Genomic DNA, 21,129 nt, shown 5'->3' with positions numbered 1-21,129 from the left:
TTGAACGGTTTCACACATTAAAAAAAAAAAAATGCTTCTGCTTCGGGGTCCCAGTGGCAGCATCACAATCATCTTAAATTGGCTTGAGGATGCGTAGGTCCCCAGAGGCTGTCTGTCAGCGAAGTCGGAGAACCCTGAAGCCCCGGAACCTAGCCCAGGCTGCGGGAAAGGCCGGGCATCCCTCTCCCGGCTCCCAGCCTGGCATGCACAGGAGTCAAAAAAGTCACGAAGCAACTCCGCTCCGTCTCTCCGAAGGGCAAGGTTTCCAGGGCGCTGCACTGCGGGCAGGGCAGGCGCTTTCCGAACGCGGCCCCGAACGCTCGCCCGGCAGTCCCAAGCTCGGCGCCGGGAGCGGGACCCCCACTCCGGGCCGGCGCGCAAGCCGGCTCCGCCGCCCCGGCCGCGTATCAGCCGCCCGCCCGCCCGCCCTCCCCGGCTCCCGCCCAACTTTGTTCAGCTCCAACTTTGCAGGCAAAGTCCAGGGAGCCGGCGCCCAGCCGCCGCCGCCGCCGCCCGCTCTTCTCCGCGGCCTGGGTAGCCGCCGCCTCGGCCCTACCTGTAGTTGGTGAGCACGCTCTTGTTGACCACCACGATGAGGAAGGAGCTCACGCCGTAAAAGCCAGCGGCCAGCAGTTTCAGGAACACGGTCAGCGTTTCGGCCGACGCCATCCCCAGCTCCTCCTCATGTCTGTGTGTGGAGGATTTCGCGGGGGCTTCTCCTTTAACCCGGGCCTGCTGACGTCTATGAACTTCCGCCATGGCTGCGGCGGCGGCGGCGGCGGCGGCGGCCTGCGAGGGGAGCGGCGGGCGGCGGGGCCGAGCAGCGCGGGGCTCTGAGGCGGCAGCTCGCGGGGACTCGCGGGACCGGGGCCGGTATACTAAGCCGGCTGCCGCCGCCGCCTCGGCTCCCCGCGCGGCCGCCGCCCACCCCCGCCCAGGGGCAGGGACGCTGTGGTTCACAAGCCCCGGGACTTTGATCGGGCATTGTGCAACGCGGGGTCAGAGGGTAGGGGCCGCGCCTGGCTCGGCCTGGGCAGGGCTTGGAGAGGGCCCGGAGAAGGGGCAGTGGCGACCCTGAGTCCCGGACAGAGAGGGAGAAGAAGCTTAGGGAGAACCACTCCGGGACACCAGGATACCTAGCAGCACAGCACAGTCGCGGAAGGAAGCGACCGGATAGCGCCTGCGCGCAAGCCCGCGCCGGGTGTCTCTGGGGCCGCGTACCTGGGATGCGGAGGCTGGCGGCTGGGGGGCTGAGAGCCGTATTTTCCAGATAACTGCCGCAATGAAAATACAGACCCTCCTCCAATCGGTAACAGGTGGCTGGCTGAGTAGTTAACAATGTGCGTGCGTCTAGCCTCACTCGAACGCTATTTTGGTCTCTCTTGCAGAGGGCCTAAGCCCTTAAAAAGTATCAGATGTGGATCAAGAGTAAACATTCAACTGTTCAATATTTCAGTCTGCGTTTCCTCAGATTTCTTACGGTTTCTGAACCCAGAAAGCACCATACAATACTGTCTTTGAGATTGTACTGCCATATCCAAAAAGTAGCAAGATAATAAAGGGGCTTGGGGGTTGGTGAAAGAGTAAGGTGTTAGGAGCTGAGTTCCAATTCTGGGTTTCCTAGAAATGCCCCCCCACTAGCTGTGTGCCCTTGGGTCAGTTAGTTGAACTCTCTGAGCCTACATCTCCTCATCTCTGGATATAAAGCCGGTTTTCAGTAAACAGTAGACATTGTTATATAAGAGAAACAAATTATTACCAGCTTAAACAAAGAAATGACATATCTAATTTTAATGTCAAGACAGAAAAATAACGGAATTAGTTATCTAAATATTTTGTCTATATCTTTAAAATATTTTTCCATATTTTAAAATTATGGTAAAATATACATAACACGGGCTCCCTGGTGGGGCAGTGGTTGAGAGTCCGCCTGCCGATGCAGGGGACACGGGTTCGTGCCCCGGTCCGGGAAGATCCCACATGCCGTGGAGCATCTGGGCCCGTGAGCCACGGCCACTGAGCCTGTGCATCCAGAGCCTGTGCTCCGCAACGAGAGAGGCCACAACAGTGAGAGGCCCGCGTACTGCAAAAAAAAATATATATATATATATATATATATACACACACATACATAACACAAAATTTACCATCTTTACCTGGTTTTTATTATGGTGAAATATGCATAATATAAAATTTACTATTTCAACACTTTTTAAGTGTACAATTCAGTGGTGTTAAGTGCATTCATATTGTTGTGCAACTCTTAACCACTACCCTTCTCTAGCACTTTCATGTCATCTCAAACTGAGATTATGAAACCACTAAACAATAACTCCCCATTCCTCCTTCCCTCCATCCTCTAGTAACCGCTATTCTACTTTCTGTCTCTATAAATTTGACTATTCTAGGTATCTCAGATAAGTAGAGTCATACAGTATTTGTCCTTTTGTGTCTGACTTATTTAATTTAGCATAATATTTTCAAGGTTCATCCACATGTAGCATGTGTCAGAATTTCCTTCCTTTTCAAGGCTAGATAATATTCCATTGTATGTATATCTTTTGATTTATATATTTTATGTTATCCTGGGGACACTTGTGTTCTTTGACTGCTCCTTAGGAAAAACTGGCACACAGGATGAAATTCTTAACACAGTCCACAAGGCTGTAGGTGACATGGCTCCTGCCGTCCTTACATTTTCCTCCCTAGGCTTCAGCTAAATCAAACTACACCCAGTTCCCTGAAGAATAATGTGGGTTCCTGTGTCCTTACTTCTGTGTCTTTACTCCCATATTCCCTACATCTGGGATGCTTTTTCTCTCCCTCCCCTCCACTGTCTCCTGAAGAACTGTTACTTTTCTTTCAGTATTTAGGCAAAATATTATCTCCTCTCTGGGCACCTTCCTTCACACCACCTCTCCTTGCCCTCCACAGAAATGACATCTCTCCTTTGTGCTTCTCCCACTGCATCTTTGTGCAGCCCCTTTATAGAGGCTCTGGAATTATATGTTTACATGTCAGTCTGTTCCACTTGACAGTGAGCTCCTTGAGGGCTGGGTGAGGCAGGGACACCTAGCACACTTTAGATGTTTTTGCTAAATGAATCAGCGAATGGTATAACTTTTCAACAATGAAAGAAGTGGCCAAATTTCTTCCTTAACTGCTGGCAGCAGAAGAAAAATAACTAGAAATTTATATTTTGAGAGACAACCCTTGTGAAAAAAATTATTATTAAAATAATAATGTCCCTCATTATAAAAGCAAACAAGCAAAAGAGACTTGTATCGCATAACTATCTTGCTCTCTTCCTCTCTCACCCCAACCCATTTTTCAGAGAAAGCAACTGCTAACCATCTCAAGGCTCTGCTTAGAGCCACTTTCTGTGCCTATACAAATACATATACACACACATATGCATATACATACATACACATATATTTACAGACATGTATTGTTAGACATTTTTTAACACAAATGAAGAGAACCAGGTAAAAACACTGATGCTCAAACCAGATACTGCCTCTGACACTAGTTTTGTGATCTCTGGCAAGTTGCTTGATGTTACGGTGGTTCAGTTCCCTCATCTGTAAAATGGGGATAACAATAGCACCCACCTCATAGGGTGGTGATGAGAATTAAGTAAGTTAATAAAGTTAAATGCTTAGAATATAGCACACACTTTACAAGTGTTCCTAATAATAATAATTACTATTATTATGATTATGCAACCTTTCTCTTTTCACTTTTTATTCCTTGAAGGCCTTCCTGTGGCAGTAAAGAAACTCTACCTCATTCTTTTTCATGGCTGCAGAGAATTCTGTCAGCTAGATGCATCATGATTGATGTGGTCCATCCTATAGACATTTTTAAGTTGTTGCCATTTTTTCAGTTTATAAACAATGCAGCTTTAATTATCCTTGTCCATTCAACTTTCTACAGGTATCAGTTTCTAGAAGTGGAATTGCTTAATTAAAGACTACTTTTTAAAAAATTAATAGAATGAACAAATTGATCTCCAAAGAGGTTGTACCAATTTTATATTACCACTAACACTGTATGAAAAGGAAATTTCCTTTTATAAAGTCAGATGGTGATAATGGAAACCAGTGAAAGAGGCCAGATAATAGTTCAAGTGCTACTCTATGGAGTACGAAATGCCAGGTACAAATTTCTGCAACAAGTCAATTGCAATTACACAAAATGAAATGAAAATAAATCTCCTAAAAAGTACTGATCCAAGCAATTACTGTTGTTTTTCTCAGCATGATTATGTAATTTATTAGCAAGTATACACTAAGACCTACCATAGACAGGCCAAGAACCGTGTTGGGTTTTCTCAACTCCAGTAATGATTTGTGGAGCCTCAGTAGAATGCTGTGAAGCGTAGTGGAGTGACGCATTCTCATTAGATAATGAGAGACAAGATAGGTACTAAGGGGCTTCCCTGTGGCACAATGGTTAAGAATCCGCCTGCCAGTGCAGGGGACACGGGTTTGAGCCCTGGTCCGGGAAGATCCCAAGTGCCGTGGAGCAAATAAGCCTGTGCGCCACAACTACTGAGCCTGCACTCTAGAGCCTGCGAGCCACAACTATAGAGCCCACGTGCCACAACTACTCAAGCCCGCATGCCTAGAACCCGTGCTCCACAACAAGAGACGCCACCACAATGAGAAGCCCATGCACCACAATGAAGAGCAGCCCCCTCTCGCCGCAACTAAAGAAAGCCTGCACGCAGCGACGAAAACCCAACACAGCCAAAAATAAATAAAATTAAATCTTTTAAAAAAATAAACAGAAAAAATAAAGCAACTATACCCCAATAAAAAAAAAGGTATGTACCAATACTGTAGTAGGGTATTATTATAGGGAATTAGACTTTTAGGTATTTTAGGTACTCAAACCTCTTTCCTAACCTTAGTAATATTAATCACAGAATTATATATGGGAAATTTATACATTATCTGATAAAATTTAATAAAGTTTAAAAAATATCTTAAAAAGCTGTACAAGATTGGAAAGACTGGATTTAAATGTTCTCATTATTATACAAGCCTACCCTAGTTGGAAATGTCAACATTGTAGGTTGATATATTTTATATCTTGCTAGGTGTAATTACTAGCAGAAAAATCTTCTTTTAAATCATGTCTTTTGCTTTAGATATCATGTTTCTCCATGAAGGAAATTGATCAGTACTTTTCCCTACACTTCTCAATTTGCCCTGGCTCACTTGCTCTTCTTATACTGGAATTTATTTGGCCTTTTTGGTGTTCACCAATTTCTTGTTTCACTAGATCAGCCAGCCTAGATCACACCCAGTAACCTACTGTGTTGTACCACTGATTATGCTATAGCCAGGGAGCAAAGGTCATAGGTGTTTCCTATTTGAACAATGCTTTTAAAATTCTGAGAACCAAAGTGCAAAGAAGTAGCGTGCAGCTTCTCTGCAGTGCCTTATACTTCTCTGTGTTAGGCTGGAAGGAATGACCTCAATGACCACTGATGGGTGGCCTGGCAATGTGCTGCAATTGAAATTCATTATCTTATTGCATCCTTACCACTCTAGGAAGTAGGTATGGTGAAACAACTTATAAACAGGAAAACAAAGGCCTAGTGGAAGTATTAGGCATGCCCTGAGTCTCACAGCTCTAAGTAACTGTACAGATTTGGCCCTAGTCCATTCAACATTTAGTTTGTGCTCCTCCACTGGACACCCCTGCCCTATTTGGGGTAGGTGGACATACTTGCTTCTAAAGTTCTCACAATGCCATTACCTCCTTCAGTTGCCAAGTTTAGTGTTTAGCAATGCTATGAAGAAGAATAATCAGGATATAGGAACACCAGTCTATTAAAATCATTGTCACTCATGACCCATTCACAACAGTACCATACCAGACATCAATTTAGGCATTGAAAATACAGAGACATTTCAAACTCAATTTATTTACAACTGAACCTCATATAAATCTATCCAAAGTCAGCTGCTTTGAATCTTCTGTCTCTGTGAACTGACTGGCCTCACTATCCACCTATTCACATGGCTCTGCCCAATCTACAACCACCTCCAATCACTCTTCAACTCAGACCAAACTAGTTTTATCCCCTACTCTACACTGAAGCTGGTCACCCCTAAGTCACCAATGACCTCCATGAAAGTAAACCCAGCTCACTCTCAGTCCTTCTCTTGCTTGACCACTTCACAGCATTTGCACTGCTGACCCTCTCCCTTCCCTTAGCTATACTCACTTCTTTGATTCCTGGGACACCACGCTCTCTGCAACTCCTGGTTCTCTGGATGCCCCTTCTCGTTCGTCTTTGCTGGTTCCTCCTCTTCTACCATATCTTTAAAATAAAAGTTTCATACGCCTCAAGGCTCAGTCGTGGGTCTTCTCATTTGATTCTACATATTCTCACTAAACAATCTCATCCCATTCCACGGCTTCAGTTATGATTTAACATTCCATCAACACTTCCTAATCTACTTCCACATCTACTCATGTATGTTCTCTTGAACTCCAGATTTGTATATCCAACTGTGTCTTGAACATCTTCACTTGGATGACTCTCTCTGAGGCTCTTCAACATGTCTAAAACTAAATTCATCCTTATCCCCTGAACACCAGCAAACTGCTTCTCCTCCACTGTTCCCCATTGTATCAAGTAATGAATTCTGACCAGCTGAGATCCTGGCTGTCTTACTTAACTATCCAAATTACTTACTACTTCCTTGGGACTTCCCTGGCGGTCCAGTGGTTAAGACTCTGAGCTTCCAATACAGGGGGCATGGGTTTGATCCCTGGTCATGGAACTACCATCCCACATGCTGCAGATTGGCCAAAAAAAAAAAAAAGTAAAAAATTTACTACTTCCTGTTTATCAGATCCAATTAGCATATTTCAATCCCTATATTGAACCAGTTGCTTTTGTATGAGAATGTTCAGAAGATCAAGATTTCTGTGGACTATACTATGGCAGAGAGTAGGAGATTTGATGTAATCCTGAGGCAAGACTGTTATGATGTACTCCTGACCCTGCCATTTAAGAAGTAAACTGCTTCTAGTCACTCCTAATAAACGGATGAAGAGAAAAAAGTGTTTGCCATATCAATACAGCATACTAGGTGTCAGGAGCTGTAGTGTTGATCTGCCTCAGCAAAAATGCTACATGTGAAACATTATCTAAAATTGGAGTCACTTCCTGATTAAGTTTATAATCATTCTCAGATATTTGTCAAGATCTGCCTTCTGTATTGGACAAACAGGTGAGTTAAATGGAAATGTGATAGGTATCACCACTCATGCAACTTTCCAAGTCTTTGATGATGGCAATAATCTCTGCAATTTCCCTAACGATATGCTATTCTCTTTTGTTACTGTTCTGGCAGGATGGGAAAGTTCCAGAGGCTTTCGCTTTCTACAATTATGGTCTTTATTCCATTGGTCAAAGAGCTATTGTGAGGATTTTGCTAGTTGCCAAGTGTATCTGTTATGCCTAAACATGTATCTCTTCTAATTATACATTCAAGAATTGGATAAATAACCACACAGTGGCTCTACAGACCCACTGGGCCCACTGTGTTTCAGATTTAGGCTAAGACTCTAGTTGTCACCTGACTCAGACCCCAGTTTCACTGGTAGTCTACAGTGATATGGGTGCCCAGGAATTAGTATTAAGTAGCCAGTGTTCCATAATCCCCAAAAGGTCTGCTTATGTCCTTTCCCCCAGTACAAAGTCACTCTAGTAAATCACTGCAGGTCCCTTTGAGGAAGACTCGGAGGAAGATATGGTGTATACTTGTACCATGATACAGGAGCCTTCCTCAAAGACACTTGACACCCCCTTCAGTGCAAAGGGTTTTGGTTCTATAAACTGGCTTATGTCTGGAAACTGAGTGAGAGACTGTGAGTCTCCATTTTAGAAACTCAAGTTAGATTTTTTTGCTGTCAGTCTGGCTTTTCCTGTTATATAGATTAAGCACCATTTTAGTAGGTTGCCTTGCTATTACATTCTTAGGGATGTTGTAATCAATTAGCCACTGCCAAAGATTCCTGGGGATTAAAACATTCTGGTTACCACTATGTTACTGCTTTCCTTTTATGGTAAATATGCCCATCTCGCCTTTGGTGGTTAAGAACTGCTACTTGCCCCTGATACTCCAGGACTTCTATCATCTCTATTATAAATAGTGAGCCCACCTCAATAGTGAAATTTCCCACCTTTATGCTTGGCTTATGGAGAACAGCCATGACAGAACTTCTCAAGGATGTACATGCTCTACACAAAAAGATGTTTCTCAACGTGCTGATGATGGGTGTGTCCTCTCAGGATGTAGTTGAGTGATGGGTATGTAGATTATTCATGATAAAAGCCCTCCAATATTCCTATCTCCCTAAACCTTGGAATTCCTTCATCTACATTATAATGGAGGAAGTTTTGGTATCTGGATCTCATTAAACAGAGGCCACTTTTAAGCCCAGGTCTTAGTTAACTAACTATAAATTGTCAGAATATTTCCACCTACATGAGCTAAAACATTAAATCCAGAACCTCTGGTAAGAGCACTCATGTCAATACATATGGCCCAATCCAGTGTTATGGCCCATCTTCCTTAAAACTCATCCCTATACATATTCTCCAGGTTTATATTGATATAAATTAGGAAAATCTTGCAGTTTTTTTGGTATATAAACTGCTTCCTCCTGCGTCAGACTTTGTACTTGTTTCCCTGGAGCATACTGATATCTGACCCTACAAATGGGGATAGTAGATAGTTTTTAAGCAAGGAAAGGCTAATATCAGACACAGGAGGACAAGCTTCTTTTACTGTTAGAAGAGGTTCAGAGTGACCTGAGAATTCAGAATTCTCAACTTGATCTAAATCCAGCTGGATGTATCCCCACTTCAAGATTTAGGGTCCCTCTGCTTCCCTATCATTTTCCTAACTTCTTCATGAGAGACATTGCAAAGCTGTAAATTCAACTGATGTAAATTCTGTAAACTGGACAAGTATATATTTATTCACTTTTAGGAATACCTGTCATGTAGCTACAAGAAATGAGAGATTCGTTTAGAGCTGCCATAGAATTTCTCTAGCTCTCTGATGAAACTGAAGCAGAGAGTATAAGGACCTGAGTTTGATACTTTCTTTCTGTAAGTGCTTTAGTCCACTCAGAAGAATCTATCCCACACCACAGTCTTCATGGTCATAATTACTGCTGTGACGGTCAAGGGCAGCAGGCACAGGCTCCAGGGCACTTGGGTCAGCAGACACTTCCTCACAATCAACTACAGGTGATTATTTAATCAATCATGCTACTTCTGCATGACAGCGGTAACCAGCATTCATTTCCCATTAGCAAGGAGCTCAGCACTACATTCAAACCCAAAGACAAAACCAAACCAATCCCCAAATCCCATCTTTTAGGGTCTATTGCCTGGAACCACTCCTAGTAACAATTTTTGTATCAATCAGAGTCCCGTTAGGAGACAGAAATAACACTAGTTATTTGATTAGAGAGAATCTAATATAAAGAAATATTAACTAGGGACTTCCCTGATGGCGCAGTGGTTAAGAATCCTCCTGCCAATGCACGGGACACGGGTTCGAGCCCTGGTCCGGGAAGATCCCACATGCTACGGAGCAACTAAGCCCACTACTGAGCCTGCGCTCTAGAGCCCATGCTCTGCAACAAGAGAAACCACTGCACTGAGAAGCCCTCACACCGCAATGAAAAGTAGCCCCCCGCTCGCTGCAACTAGAGAAAGCCCGTGCGCAGCAACAAAGACCCAATGAGGCCAAAAATTAAAAATATAAATAAAAATAAATTTATCAAATTCAAGGTTTAAAAAAAAACCCCTCCAAGGTATCATGGAGGTAGCAACTGCAGGAAGGGAAGGGGGAATAACGGGAGGAGACTGGAATTATTAAAACCTATAGAAGGAACCTTAGTAGCTAAAACACAGACCTCTGAGGAAGAGATGCTGCTCAGCTGATACCGGAATCTTTAGTTTAGAAAAGCCTCCCCGTAAGCCTGGGATCCAGACCTTTGAAGAGGAAGCACCAACTGGCTGATGCTGTGGGCTCTGGGAGGCACTAATAGATTGGCTCTGCAAATTCAGGGAAAACCGCAAGTGGCTTTCACCTGCTGCTATGCGAAGGCCCTGCTGTTTCTGAGCTGAAGACTTGTTGCTGGAGCATTGCTAACAGAAGGCAGACTGGAAAGGACATTTTTTTCTTCCTCCTCCAGCTTTGCTATTTCCCTCTAGCACCACCTATGGCGGGGCCTAACACAGAGCCAGCTGGCAAAGCAGATGCGTGGTTTGCAAAATACAAGCACCAGCTTCACAAAGCAGAATAGAGAAGGGTGGTCCAAACCTAGTGCAAGGTTTGGAGCTGAGAGACAATTAATAACTGGTGCCCCCATTTTAGTAAAAGGAACCACCATTCACCAAGTTGCTCACCTTAGAAGCCTAGTAGTTACTCTCAGGGCCTCTCTCTTCTCATCTGCCATATGTAGTCCCCTAAATATCTCCCAAGTCTAAACCCACTGCCATCAACTTCATCCCTCACCAAGACTACTGCAACGACATCGTAACTAGTCTTCAGCCAGATGACTGTGGGTCTACAATTCATTTTCTACATAGCAGCTACACAGCAGCCACAGCGATTTTGTAAAATGCAGATCTAATTATCAGGATAAAATCTATCTCCTGCCTTACTTCACAGCTTTCTCCTTTTGGCTCTCCCTGCTCTAAATTCATGGTTGACTTTCTATAATTCCTCAAATACACCCTCTCATTTCTGGATCTTTGCACCTGCTCATCACTTGACTTATAGATTAAACCCCCATTCCCACAAACCCCACCTCCCTCCTCTGGCTAACTTCTTCAGGTCTCAAATAAAAGAGAGACTCTTCAGTGAGGTCTTTCCTACCCACAGACTCAGGTAACACCCATTCCTACATGCTCTTTAAGAGACATGATAAACTGAGTTACTCATTGAAATAGTATTTTCCTAATCTTTGCCTATTGCCTTCCCCTTACCATTCATGTTCAGACCACAATGTACAGGCTGCTGGTTACTACAGATGGTTGCCATTGCAAAGTACGCAGATCATAGGCTGCAAATCCTTAGATTCTGTGCTTAAAATTCAAAGGTGAAAAAGATTTTAGAAAGAATCTTTTTTCCCCTGCTCATGCCTTCTAAACCAGATAAACACCTTCCAAAACTTCGCTCACAGTCTTCCCCAACTGAGTTGCTGGAAACTATTCTTCCAGTTGCTTAAGTCCAAAACTTTGGAGTCATCTTTGACTTCTCTTTTTCTCTCACAGCCCATATCTAACTTTCAGCCAATCGCATCAACTACATCTTTAAAGTGCAGTCTTCCCCTGGTACTCGAGAGGGATTGGTTCTAGGACCCCCATGGAAACCAAAATCCGAAGATGCGCAAATGCCTTATGTAAAATGGCACAGTATTTACTTGTAAGCTATTAATCTTCCCACATACTTCAAATTGTCCTAGGTTACTTATAATACCGAATACAAGGTAAATGCTATGTAAATAGTTGCCAGTGTGGGCAAATTCAGGTTTTGCTTTTTGGAACTTTCTGGAATTTTTTTTTTTTTGGAATATTTTCTATCCACAGTTGGTTGAATCCACAGATGTGGAGCCCACAGGTATGGAGGGCCGACTGTCCATCCGTATTCCAACATTTATTACTTCTTCTACTGGCCCCCTAGTCCAAGTCACCATCTGCTCTTGCTAAAATATTGTAATTTTCTCTTCAATGGTTTCCCTGCTTTTATCTTGTACTCACCAGTCCTTATTAATCCTTTCTCCACAAAGCACCCAAAGTAACCTAAAATATTAGTCAAATATCACACCACTGCTCAAAACTGTTCAATCACTTCCCATCTTATTCTGAATAAAATTCAAAACATTATAATGGTTTACAAGGCCCTACGTGGTCTGGCCTTTTGTTACCTTTGTGATTTCACCCTCTACCCCTTCCACTCCACCTCCCTCAACTCAGCCACAATGGCCTCCTTGCTGTTCCTAGAACCCTTGAAGTCCACTCCACCTCAAGACCTTCGACTTTATTGTACTTTGCCTAGAATATTGTTCCTCCAGATATCTCCGTGGTTCATTCTGTCGCTTAATTCAGGTCTTAACTCAAATATCATCTTATCAAAGTGGTCTCTCTCAACCGTGAAGAAATAAATGAAAGAACTAAAGAAACGAAGAGTTATACTGTGTTCATAGGTTGGAAAATACAATATCGTTAAGGTGTTAATTCTCTCAAAACTTATTTATAGATTTAATGCAATTCCTGTCAAAATTCCAGCAAGCTTTTTTATAGATGTTGACAAGATGATTCTAAAATGTAAATGGAAAGGCAAATGAATGAGAATGGCCAAAACAATTAGGAAAGGTGGAAGACCCACACTACCCACTTTTTTTTTTTTTTTTTTTTTGCAGTACGCAGGGCTCTCACTGCTGTGGCCTCTTCCGTTGCGGAGCACAGGCTCCGGACGCGCAGGCTCAGCGGTCATGGCTCACGGGCCCAGCTGCTCCGCGGCATGTGGGATCTTCGCGGACCGGGGCATGAACCCGTGTCCCCTCCATCGGCAGGCGGACTCTCAACCACTGCGCCACCAGGGAAGCCCCACACTACCCATTTTTAAGCCTTGCTATAAAACCACGGTAATCAAGACAGTGTGATACTAACATAAGGATATTCATATAGATCAATGGAGTAGAATAGAGAGCCCAAAAATAGACACACAAATACAGTCAATTGATTTTTGCCTAAGATACACAATTTCAATAGAGAAAGAATAGTCTTTTTTTTTTTTTTTTTTTTTGCGGTACGCGGGCCTCTCACTGTTGTGGTCTCTCCCATTGCGGAGCACAGGCTCCGGACGCACAGGCTCAGCGGCCATGGCTCACAGGCCCAGCCGCTCCGTGGCATGTGGGATCCTCCCGGACTGGGTCACGAACCCATGTCCCCTGCATCGGCAGGCGGACTCCCAACCACTGCGCCACCAGGGAAGCCCAAGAATAGTCTTTTTGATAGTGCTGGAACAGTTGGATGTCCATAAACAAAAACAAACAAACAAACAAAAATGAACTTCAACACATACCATATACCTTATATAAAAATTAACTCAAAATAGATCATAGATCTAAATATAAAACCTAAAAGTATAAAACTTCTAGAAGAAAACATTGGAGAAAATCTGTAATCATGGATTTGGCAGCAAGTTTTTTTTTTAATTGTAGGAAAAAACACATAATGAAATCTACTCTCTTAGCAAGTTTTTAAGTATGCGGTATCGTATAGTTAACTGTATCTATGCACATTCTTGTGCAACAGGTCTCTAGAACTTTTTCATCTTGCATGACTGAAACTCTGTATCTATTGAAGAGCAACTCCTCATTGTCCCTTCTCCCCAGGCCCCAGAAACCACTATTCTAATTTCTGCTTCTGAGTTTGTCTACTTTAGATATCTTACGTAAGTGGAATCATGCAGTTTAATTGTCCTTCTGTGACTGGCTTATCTCACTTGGTTTAATGTACAAGTTTCATCTATGTTATTACATATTACAGGATTTCCTTCTTTTAAAAGGCTGAATGATACTTCATTATATTGATATACCATTTTCTTTATCCATTCATCCATTGAAGGACATTTAGGATGTTTACATGTCTTGGCTATTGTGAATAATGGTGCAGTGAACATGGTAGTGCAAATATTTATTCGGAATCCTTTTTCCAAGTCTTTGGGGTAAATACCAGAAGTGGGATTGCTGGTTCATATTATAGTTCTATTTTTAATTTTTTTGAGGAATCTCCATGCTGTTTTCCATAGTGACTGCACCATTTTACATTTCCACCAACAGTGTACAAGGTTTCCAATTTCTCCATAGCCTCACTGATACTTATTTTCTGTTTTTGTTTTGTTTTTTATAATCACCATCCTAACATGTATGAGGCAATATCTTATTGTGGTTTGATTTGCCCTTCCCTGATGTTGAGCATCTTTTCATATACCTGTTGGCCATTTGAATGTCTTCTTTGGAGAAATGTCTATTCAAGTCCTTTGCCCATTTTAAAATCAGGTTAGAGGACCCTGGGAAGATGGCGGAAGAGTAAGACGCGGAGATCACCTTCCTCCCCACAGATACATCAGAAATTCATCTACACGTGGAACAACTCCTACAGAACACCTACTGAACTCTGACAGAAGACCTCAGACCCCCCAAAAGGCAAGAAACTCCCCACATACCTGGATAGGGCAAAAGAAAAAAGAATAAACAGAGACAAAAGGACAGGGACGGGACCTGCACCAGTGGGAGGGAGCCGTGAAGGAGGAAAGGTTTCCACACACTAGAAGCCCCTTCGCGGGCGGAGACTGCAGGTGGCGGAGGGGGAAAGCTTCGGAGTAGCGGAGGAGAGCACAGCAACGGGTGTGGAGGGCAAAGCGGAGAGATTCCGGCACAGAGGATCGGTGCCCTCAGGCACACACCAGCCCGAGAGGCTTGTTTGCTCGGTCGCCGGGGCGGGCGGGGCTGGGAGCTGAGGCTCGGGTATCGGCTTTCGGTCGGAGCGCAGGGAGAGGACTGGGGCTGGCGGCAGGAAGAGAGCCTGAGGGGGTTAGTGCACCACGGCTAGCCCGGAGGGAGTCCGGGGAAAGGGTCTGGAGCTGCCGAAGAGGCAAGAGGCTTTTTCTTCCCTTTTGTTTCCTGGTGCGCGAGGAGAGGGCATTAAGAGGGCTGCTTTGGGAAGCGCCGGAGACGGGCGCGAGCCGCGGCTAAAGGCGCGGACCCCGGAGACGGGCGTGGGACGCTGGGGCTGCTGCTGCTGCCGCCGCGGCGGGGCCTATGTGCGAGTGCGGGTCACTGTCCGCCCCGCCTTCCGGGGGGCCTGTGCACCACGCCACTGCCGGGGTCCCGGAACCCGGGGACGGCTTTCCCGGGAAAGCGCACGGAGCGCCTCGGTCTGGTGCAACGTCACGCCGGCCTCTGCCGCCGCAGGCCCGCCCCACTCTGCGCGCCCCTCCCTCCCCTCTGCCTGAGTGAGCCAGAGCCCCCGCATCAGCGGCTCCTTTAAACCTCTCCTGTCTGAGCGAAGAACGGACGCCCTCCGGCGACCTATGCGCAGAGGCGGGGCCAGGTCCAAGGCTGAGACCCGGGAGCTGTGAGAGCAGAGACAGGGAAATCTCTCTGTGCAGCCTCGGAGGCAGCGGATTAAAGCTCCACGGTCCACTTGATGTGCCCAGTGTCTGTGGAGTGCATGAATAGACAGCGAATCATCCCAAATTGAGGAAGTGGACTTTGAGGACAAGATTTAAGACTTTCCCCCCTTTTCCTCTTTTTACAACGAATTATCCCAAATTAAGGAGGTGGACTTAGCAAGATTTCAGACTTCTCGCCCTTTTCCTCTTTTTACAACGAAGTAACCCAAATTGAGGAGGTGGACTTGGAGAGCAATATTTTTGATTTTTCCCACTGCTCTCTTTTTGTGAATGTGTATGTGTATTCTTCTGTGAAAGATTCTCTCTGTATAGCTTTGCTTCCACCATATGTCCCAGGGTTCTATCGGTACGTTTTTTTTTTCAATAATTACTTTTAAATTTTAATAACGCTACTATATTTCATACTTTATTCTATTTTACTTTACCTGCTCTTTCTTTTTTTCCTAACTTCCCTTCCTCCCTCCCTCCCTCCCTCCGCCCCTCCTTTCCTTCTTTCTCTCTTTCTTTCCTTCCTCCCTCCCTCCCTTCTTCCTTTCACTCTTTCTTTTTCTTTCCTTCCTCCCTCCCTCCTTCCCTCCTGTCTTTCTTTCCTTCCTCCCTCCCTCCCACCCCTTTTCCTTTAACTTTCTTATTCTTTCCTTCCTCCCTTCCTCCCTCCTGTCTTTCTTTCTTTCTTTCCTTCCTCCCTCCCTCCCTCCCTTCTTCCATTCACTCTTCCTTTTTCTTTCATTCCTCCCTCTCTCCCTCCTTTCTTTCTTTCTTTCTTTCCTTCCTCCCTCCCTCCCTCCTTTCTTGCTTCCTTCCTTCCTTCCTTTCTTTCCTTCTTCCTTTCTTTCTCTCTTTCTTTCTTCTACTAATTCTTTCTTTCTACTTTTTCTCCCTTTTATTCTGAGCCGGGTAGATGAAAGGCTCTTGGTGCTGCAGCCAGGAGTCAGTGCTGTGCCTCTGAAGTGGGAGAGCCAACTTCAGGACACGGGTCCACAAGAGACCTCCCAGCTCCACATACTATCAAGCAGCGAAAATCTCCCAGAGATCTCCATCTCAACACCAGCACCCAGCTTCAGTCAACGACCAGCAAACTAAAGTGCTGGTCACCGTATGCCAAGCAACTAGCAAGGCAGGAACACAACCCCACCCATTAGCAGAGAGGCTGCCTAAAAACATAATAAGGCCCCAAAACACACCACCAGACGTGGACCTGTCCACCAGAAAGACAAGATCCAGCCTCAACCACCAGAACACAGGCTCTAGTCCCCCCCACCAGGAAGCCTACACAACCTACTGAAACAACCTTGGCCACTGGGGACAGACACCAAAAACAACAGGAACTACGAATCTGCAGCCGGCAAAAAGGAGACCCCAAACACAGTAACATAAGCAAAATGAGAAGACAGAAAAACACACAGCAGGTGAAGGAGCAAGAAAAAAACCTACCAGACCTAACAAATAAAGAGGTAATAGGCAGTCTACCCGAAAAAGAATTCAGAATAATGATAGTAAAGCTGATCCAAGATTCTATTTCCAAGATCCAAAATCTTGGAAATAGAATAGACAAAATGCAAGAAACAGTTAACAAGGACCTAGAAGAACTAAAGATGAATCAAGCATCGATTAAAAACACAATAAATGAAATGAAAAATACTCTAGATGGGATCAATAGCAGAATAACTGAGGCAGAAGAACGGATAAGTGAGGTGGAAGATAAAATAGTGGAAATAACTGCTGCAGAGCAAAATAAAGAAAAAAGAATGAAAAGAACAGAGGACAGTCTCAGAGACCTCTGGGACAACATTAAATGCACCAACATTCGAATTATAGGGGTTCCAGAAGAAGAAGAGAAAAAGAAAGGGACTGAGAAAATATTTGAAGAGATTATAGTTGAAAACTTCCCTAATATGGGAAAGGAAATAGTTAATCAAGTCCAGGAGGCACAGAGAGTCCCATACAGAATAAATCCAAGGAGAAATACACCAAGACACATATTAATCAAGCTGTCAAAAATTAAACACAAAGAAATCATATTAAAAGCAGCAAGGCAAAAACAACAAATAACACACAAGGGAATCCCCATCAGGTTAACAGCTGATCTCACAGCAGAAACTCTACAAGCCAGAAGGGAGTGGCAGGACATAATTAAAGTGATGAAGGAGAGAAACCTGCAACCAAGATTACTCTACCCAGCAAGGATCTCATTCAGATTTGACGGAGAAATTAAAACCTTTACAGACAAGCAAAAGCTGAGAGAGTTCAGCACCACCAGACCAGCTTTACAACAAATGCTAAAGGAACTTCTCTAGGCAAGAAACACAACAGAAGGAATATACCTACAATAACGAACCCAAAGCAATTAAGGAAATGGGAATAGGAACATACATATCAATAATTACCTTAAATGTAAATGGACTAAATGCTCCCACCAAAAGACACAGATTGGCTGAATGGATACAAAAACAAGACCCATATATATGCTGTCTACAAGAGACCCACTTCAGACCTAGAGACACATACAGATTGAAAGTAAGGGGATGGAAAAAGATATTCCATGCAAATGGAAATCAAAAGAAAGCTGGCGTAGCAATTCTTATATCAGACAGAATAGACTTTAAAATAAAGACTATTAGAAGAGACAAAGAAGGACACTACATAACGATAAAGGGATCGATCCAAGAAGAAGATATAACAATTGTAAATATTTATGCACCCAACATAGGAGCACCTCAATACATAAGGCAAATACTAACAGCCATAAAAGGGGAAATCGACAGTAACACAATCATAGTAGGGGACTTTAACACCCCACTTTCACCAATGGACACATCATCCAAAATAAAAATAAATAAGGAAACACAAGCTTTAAATGATACATTAAACAAGATGGACTTAATTGGTATTTATAGGACATTCCATCCAAAAACAACAGAATACACATTTTTCTCAAGTGCTCATGGAACATTCTCCAGGAGAGATCATATCTTGGGTCCCAAATCAAGCCTTGGTAAATTTAAGAAAATTGAAATTGTATCAAGTATCTTTTCCGACCACAATGCTATGAGACTAGACATCAATTACAGGAAAAGATCTGTAAAAAATACAAACACATGAGGCTAAACAATACACTACTCAAAAACGAAGTGATCACTGAAGAAATCAAAGAGGAAATTTTAAAATACCTAGAAACAAATGACAATGGAGACACGACAACCCAAAACCTATGGGACGCAGCAAAAGCAGTTCTAAGGGGGAAGTTTATAGCAATACAATCCCACTTTAAGAAACAGGAAACATTTCGAGTAAACAACCTGACCCTGCACCTAAAGCAATTAGAGAAAGAAGAACAAAAACCCCCCAAAGTTAGCAGAAGGAAAGAAATCATAAAGATCAGATCAGAAATAAATGAAAAAGAAATGAAGGAAACGATAGCAAAGATCAACCAAACTAAAAGCTGGTTCTTTGAGAAGATAAACAAAATAGACAAACCATTAGCCAGACTCATCAAGAAAAGAAGGGAGAAGACTCAAATCAATAGAATTAGAAATGAAAAAGGAGAAGTAACAACGGACACTGCAGAAATACAAAAGATCATGAGAGATTACTATAAGCAACTCTATGCCAATAAAATGGACAACCTGGAAGAAATGGACAAATTCTTAGAAATGCACAACCTGCCAAGACTGACTCAGGAAGAAATAGAAAATATGAATAGACCAATCACAAGCACTGAAGTTGAAACTGTGATTAAAAATCTTCCATCAAACAAAAGCCCAGGACCAGATGGCTTCACGGGCGAATTCTATCAAACATTTAGAGAAGAGCTAACACCCATCCTTCTCAAACTCTTCCAAACAATATCAGAAGAAGGAACACTCCCAAACTCATTCTACGAGGCCACCATCACCTTGATACCAAAACCAGGCAAGGATGTCACAAAGAAAGAAAACTACAGGTCAATATCACTGATGAACATAGATGCAAAAATCCTCAACAAAATACTAGCAAACAGAATCCAACAGCACATTAAAAGGATCATACACCATGATCAAGTGGGGTTTATTCCAGGAATGCAAGGATTCTTCAATATACGCAAATCAATCAATGTGATACACCATATTAACAAGTTGAAGGAGAAAAACCATATGATCATCTCAATAGATGCAGAGAAAGCTTTCGACAAAATTCAATACCCATTTATGATAAAAACCCTGCAGAAAGTAGGCATAGAGGGAACTTTCCTCAACATAATAAAGGCCATATATGACAAACCCACAGCCAACATTGTCCTCAATGGTGAAAAACTGAAAGCATTTCCACTAAGATCAGGAACAAGACAAGGTTGCCCACTCTCACCACTCTTATTCAACATAGTTTTGGAAGTTTTAACCACAGCAATCAGAGAAGAAAAGGAAATAAAAGGTATCCAAATTGGAAAAGAAGAAGTCAAGCTGTCACTGTTTGCAGATGACATGATACTATACATAGAGAATCCTAAAGATGCTACCGAAAAACTACTAGAGCTAATCAATGGATTTGGTAAAGTAGCAGGATACAAAATTAATGTACAGAAATCTCTGGCATTCCTGTACACTAATGATGAAAATCTGAAAATGAAATCAAGAAAACACTCCCATTTACCATTGCAACAAAAAGAATAAAATATCTAGGAATAAACCTACCTAAGGAGACAAAAGACTTGTATGCAGAAAATTATAAGACACTGATGAAAGAAATTAAATATGATACAAATAGATGGAGAGATATACCATGCTCCTGGATTGGAAGAATCAATATTGTGAAAATGACTCTACTACCCAAAGCAATCTACAGATTCAATGCAATCCCTATCAAACTACCACTGGCATTTTTCACAGAACTAGAACAAAAAGTTTCAAAATTTGTTTGGAAAAACAAAAGACCCCGAATAGCCAAAGCAATCTTGAGAACGAAAAACGGAGCTGGAGGAATCAGGCTCCCTGACTTCAGACTATACTACAAAGCTACAGTAATTAAGACAGTGTGGTACTGGCATAAAAACAGAAAGATAGATCAGTGGATCAGGATAGAAAGCCCAGAGATAAACCCACGCACATATGGCCAACTTATCTTTGATAAAGGAGGCAGGAATGTACAGTGGAGAAAGGACAGCCTCTTCAATAAGTGGTGCTGGGAAAACTGGACAGGGACATGTAAAAGTATGAGATTAGATCATTCCCTAACACCATACACAAAAATAAGCTCAAAATGGATTAAAGACCTAAATGTAAGGCCAGAAACTATCAAACTCTTACAGGAAAACATAGGCAGAACACTCTATGACATAAATCACAGCAAGATCCTTTTGGACCCACCTCCTAGAGAAATGGAAATAAAAACAAAGATAAACAAATGGGACCTAATGAAACTTCAAAGCTTTTGCACAGCAAAGGAAACCATAAAGAAGACCAAAAGACAACCCTCAGAATGGGAGAAAATATTTGCAAATGAAGCAACTGACAAAGGATTAATTTCCAAAATTTATAAACAGCTCAGGCAGCTCAATAGCAAAAAAACAAACAACAACCCAATCCAAAAATGGGCAGAAGACTTAAATAGGCATTTCTCCAAAGAAGATATACAGACTGCCAACAAACACATGAAAGAATGCTCAACATCATTAATCATTAGAGAAATGCAAATCAAAACTACAATGAGATATGATCTCACACCAGTCAGAATGGCCATCATCAAGAAATCTAGAAACAATAAATGCTGGAGAGGGTGTGGAGAAAAAGGAACCCTCTTGCACTGCTGGTGGGAATGTGAATTGTTACAGCCACTATGGAGAACAGTATGGAGGTTCCTTAAAAAACTAAAAATAGAACTACCATATGACCCAGCA

At 43.0% G+C, this 21,129-nt stretch overlaps 2 protein-coding genes across 2 annotated transcripts in view; both read right to left on the bottom strand.

Annotated features, from left to right (window-relative positions):
* SLC35D1 (solute carrier family 35 member D1) overlaps positions 1 to 952 on the bottom strand; it is a 55,228-nt gene extending 54,276 nt beyond the window's left edge. The window contains exon 1 of the mRNA XM_081220141.1: positions 557 to 952. Coding sequence (XP_081076267.1) covers positions 557 to 759 — 203 coding nt within the window. The 5' untranslated portion in view covers positions 760 to 952. The remainder of the gene's footprint in view (positions 1 to 556) is intronic.
* A 152-nt stretch (positions 953 to 1,104) lies between these two features.
* LOC308604835 (uncharacterized protein C1orf141 homolog) overlaps positions 1,105 to 21,129 on the bottom strand; it is a gene marked incomplete at its 3' end in the record, with an annotated part of 46,459 nt that continues 26,434 nt past the window's right edge. Inside the window, exons 4-5 of the mRNA XM_081214377.1 lie at positions 6,245 to 6,340; positions 1,105 to 1,274 (exon numbers count right to left, since the gene is read on the bottom strand). Coding sequence (XP_081070503.1) covers positions 1,105 to 1,274; positions 6,245 to 6,340 — 266 coding nt within the window. The remainder of the gene's footprint in view (positions 1,275 to 6,244; positions 6,341 to 21,129) is intronic.

Source organism: Mesoplodon bidens (assembly GCF_964165515.1).
Source record: "Mesoplodon bidens genome assembly, chromosome: 2".
NCBI lineage: Eukaryota > Metazoa > Chordata > Mammalia > Artiodactyla > Ziphiidae > Mesoplodon > Mesoplodon bidens.
Note: the sequence above shows the minus strand (reverse complement) of the source record. Positions and strands in the feature narration are given on the sequence as shown.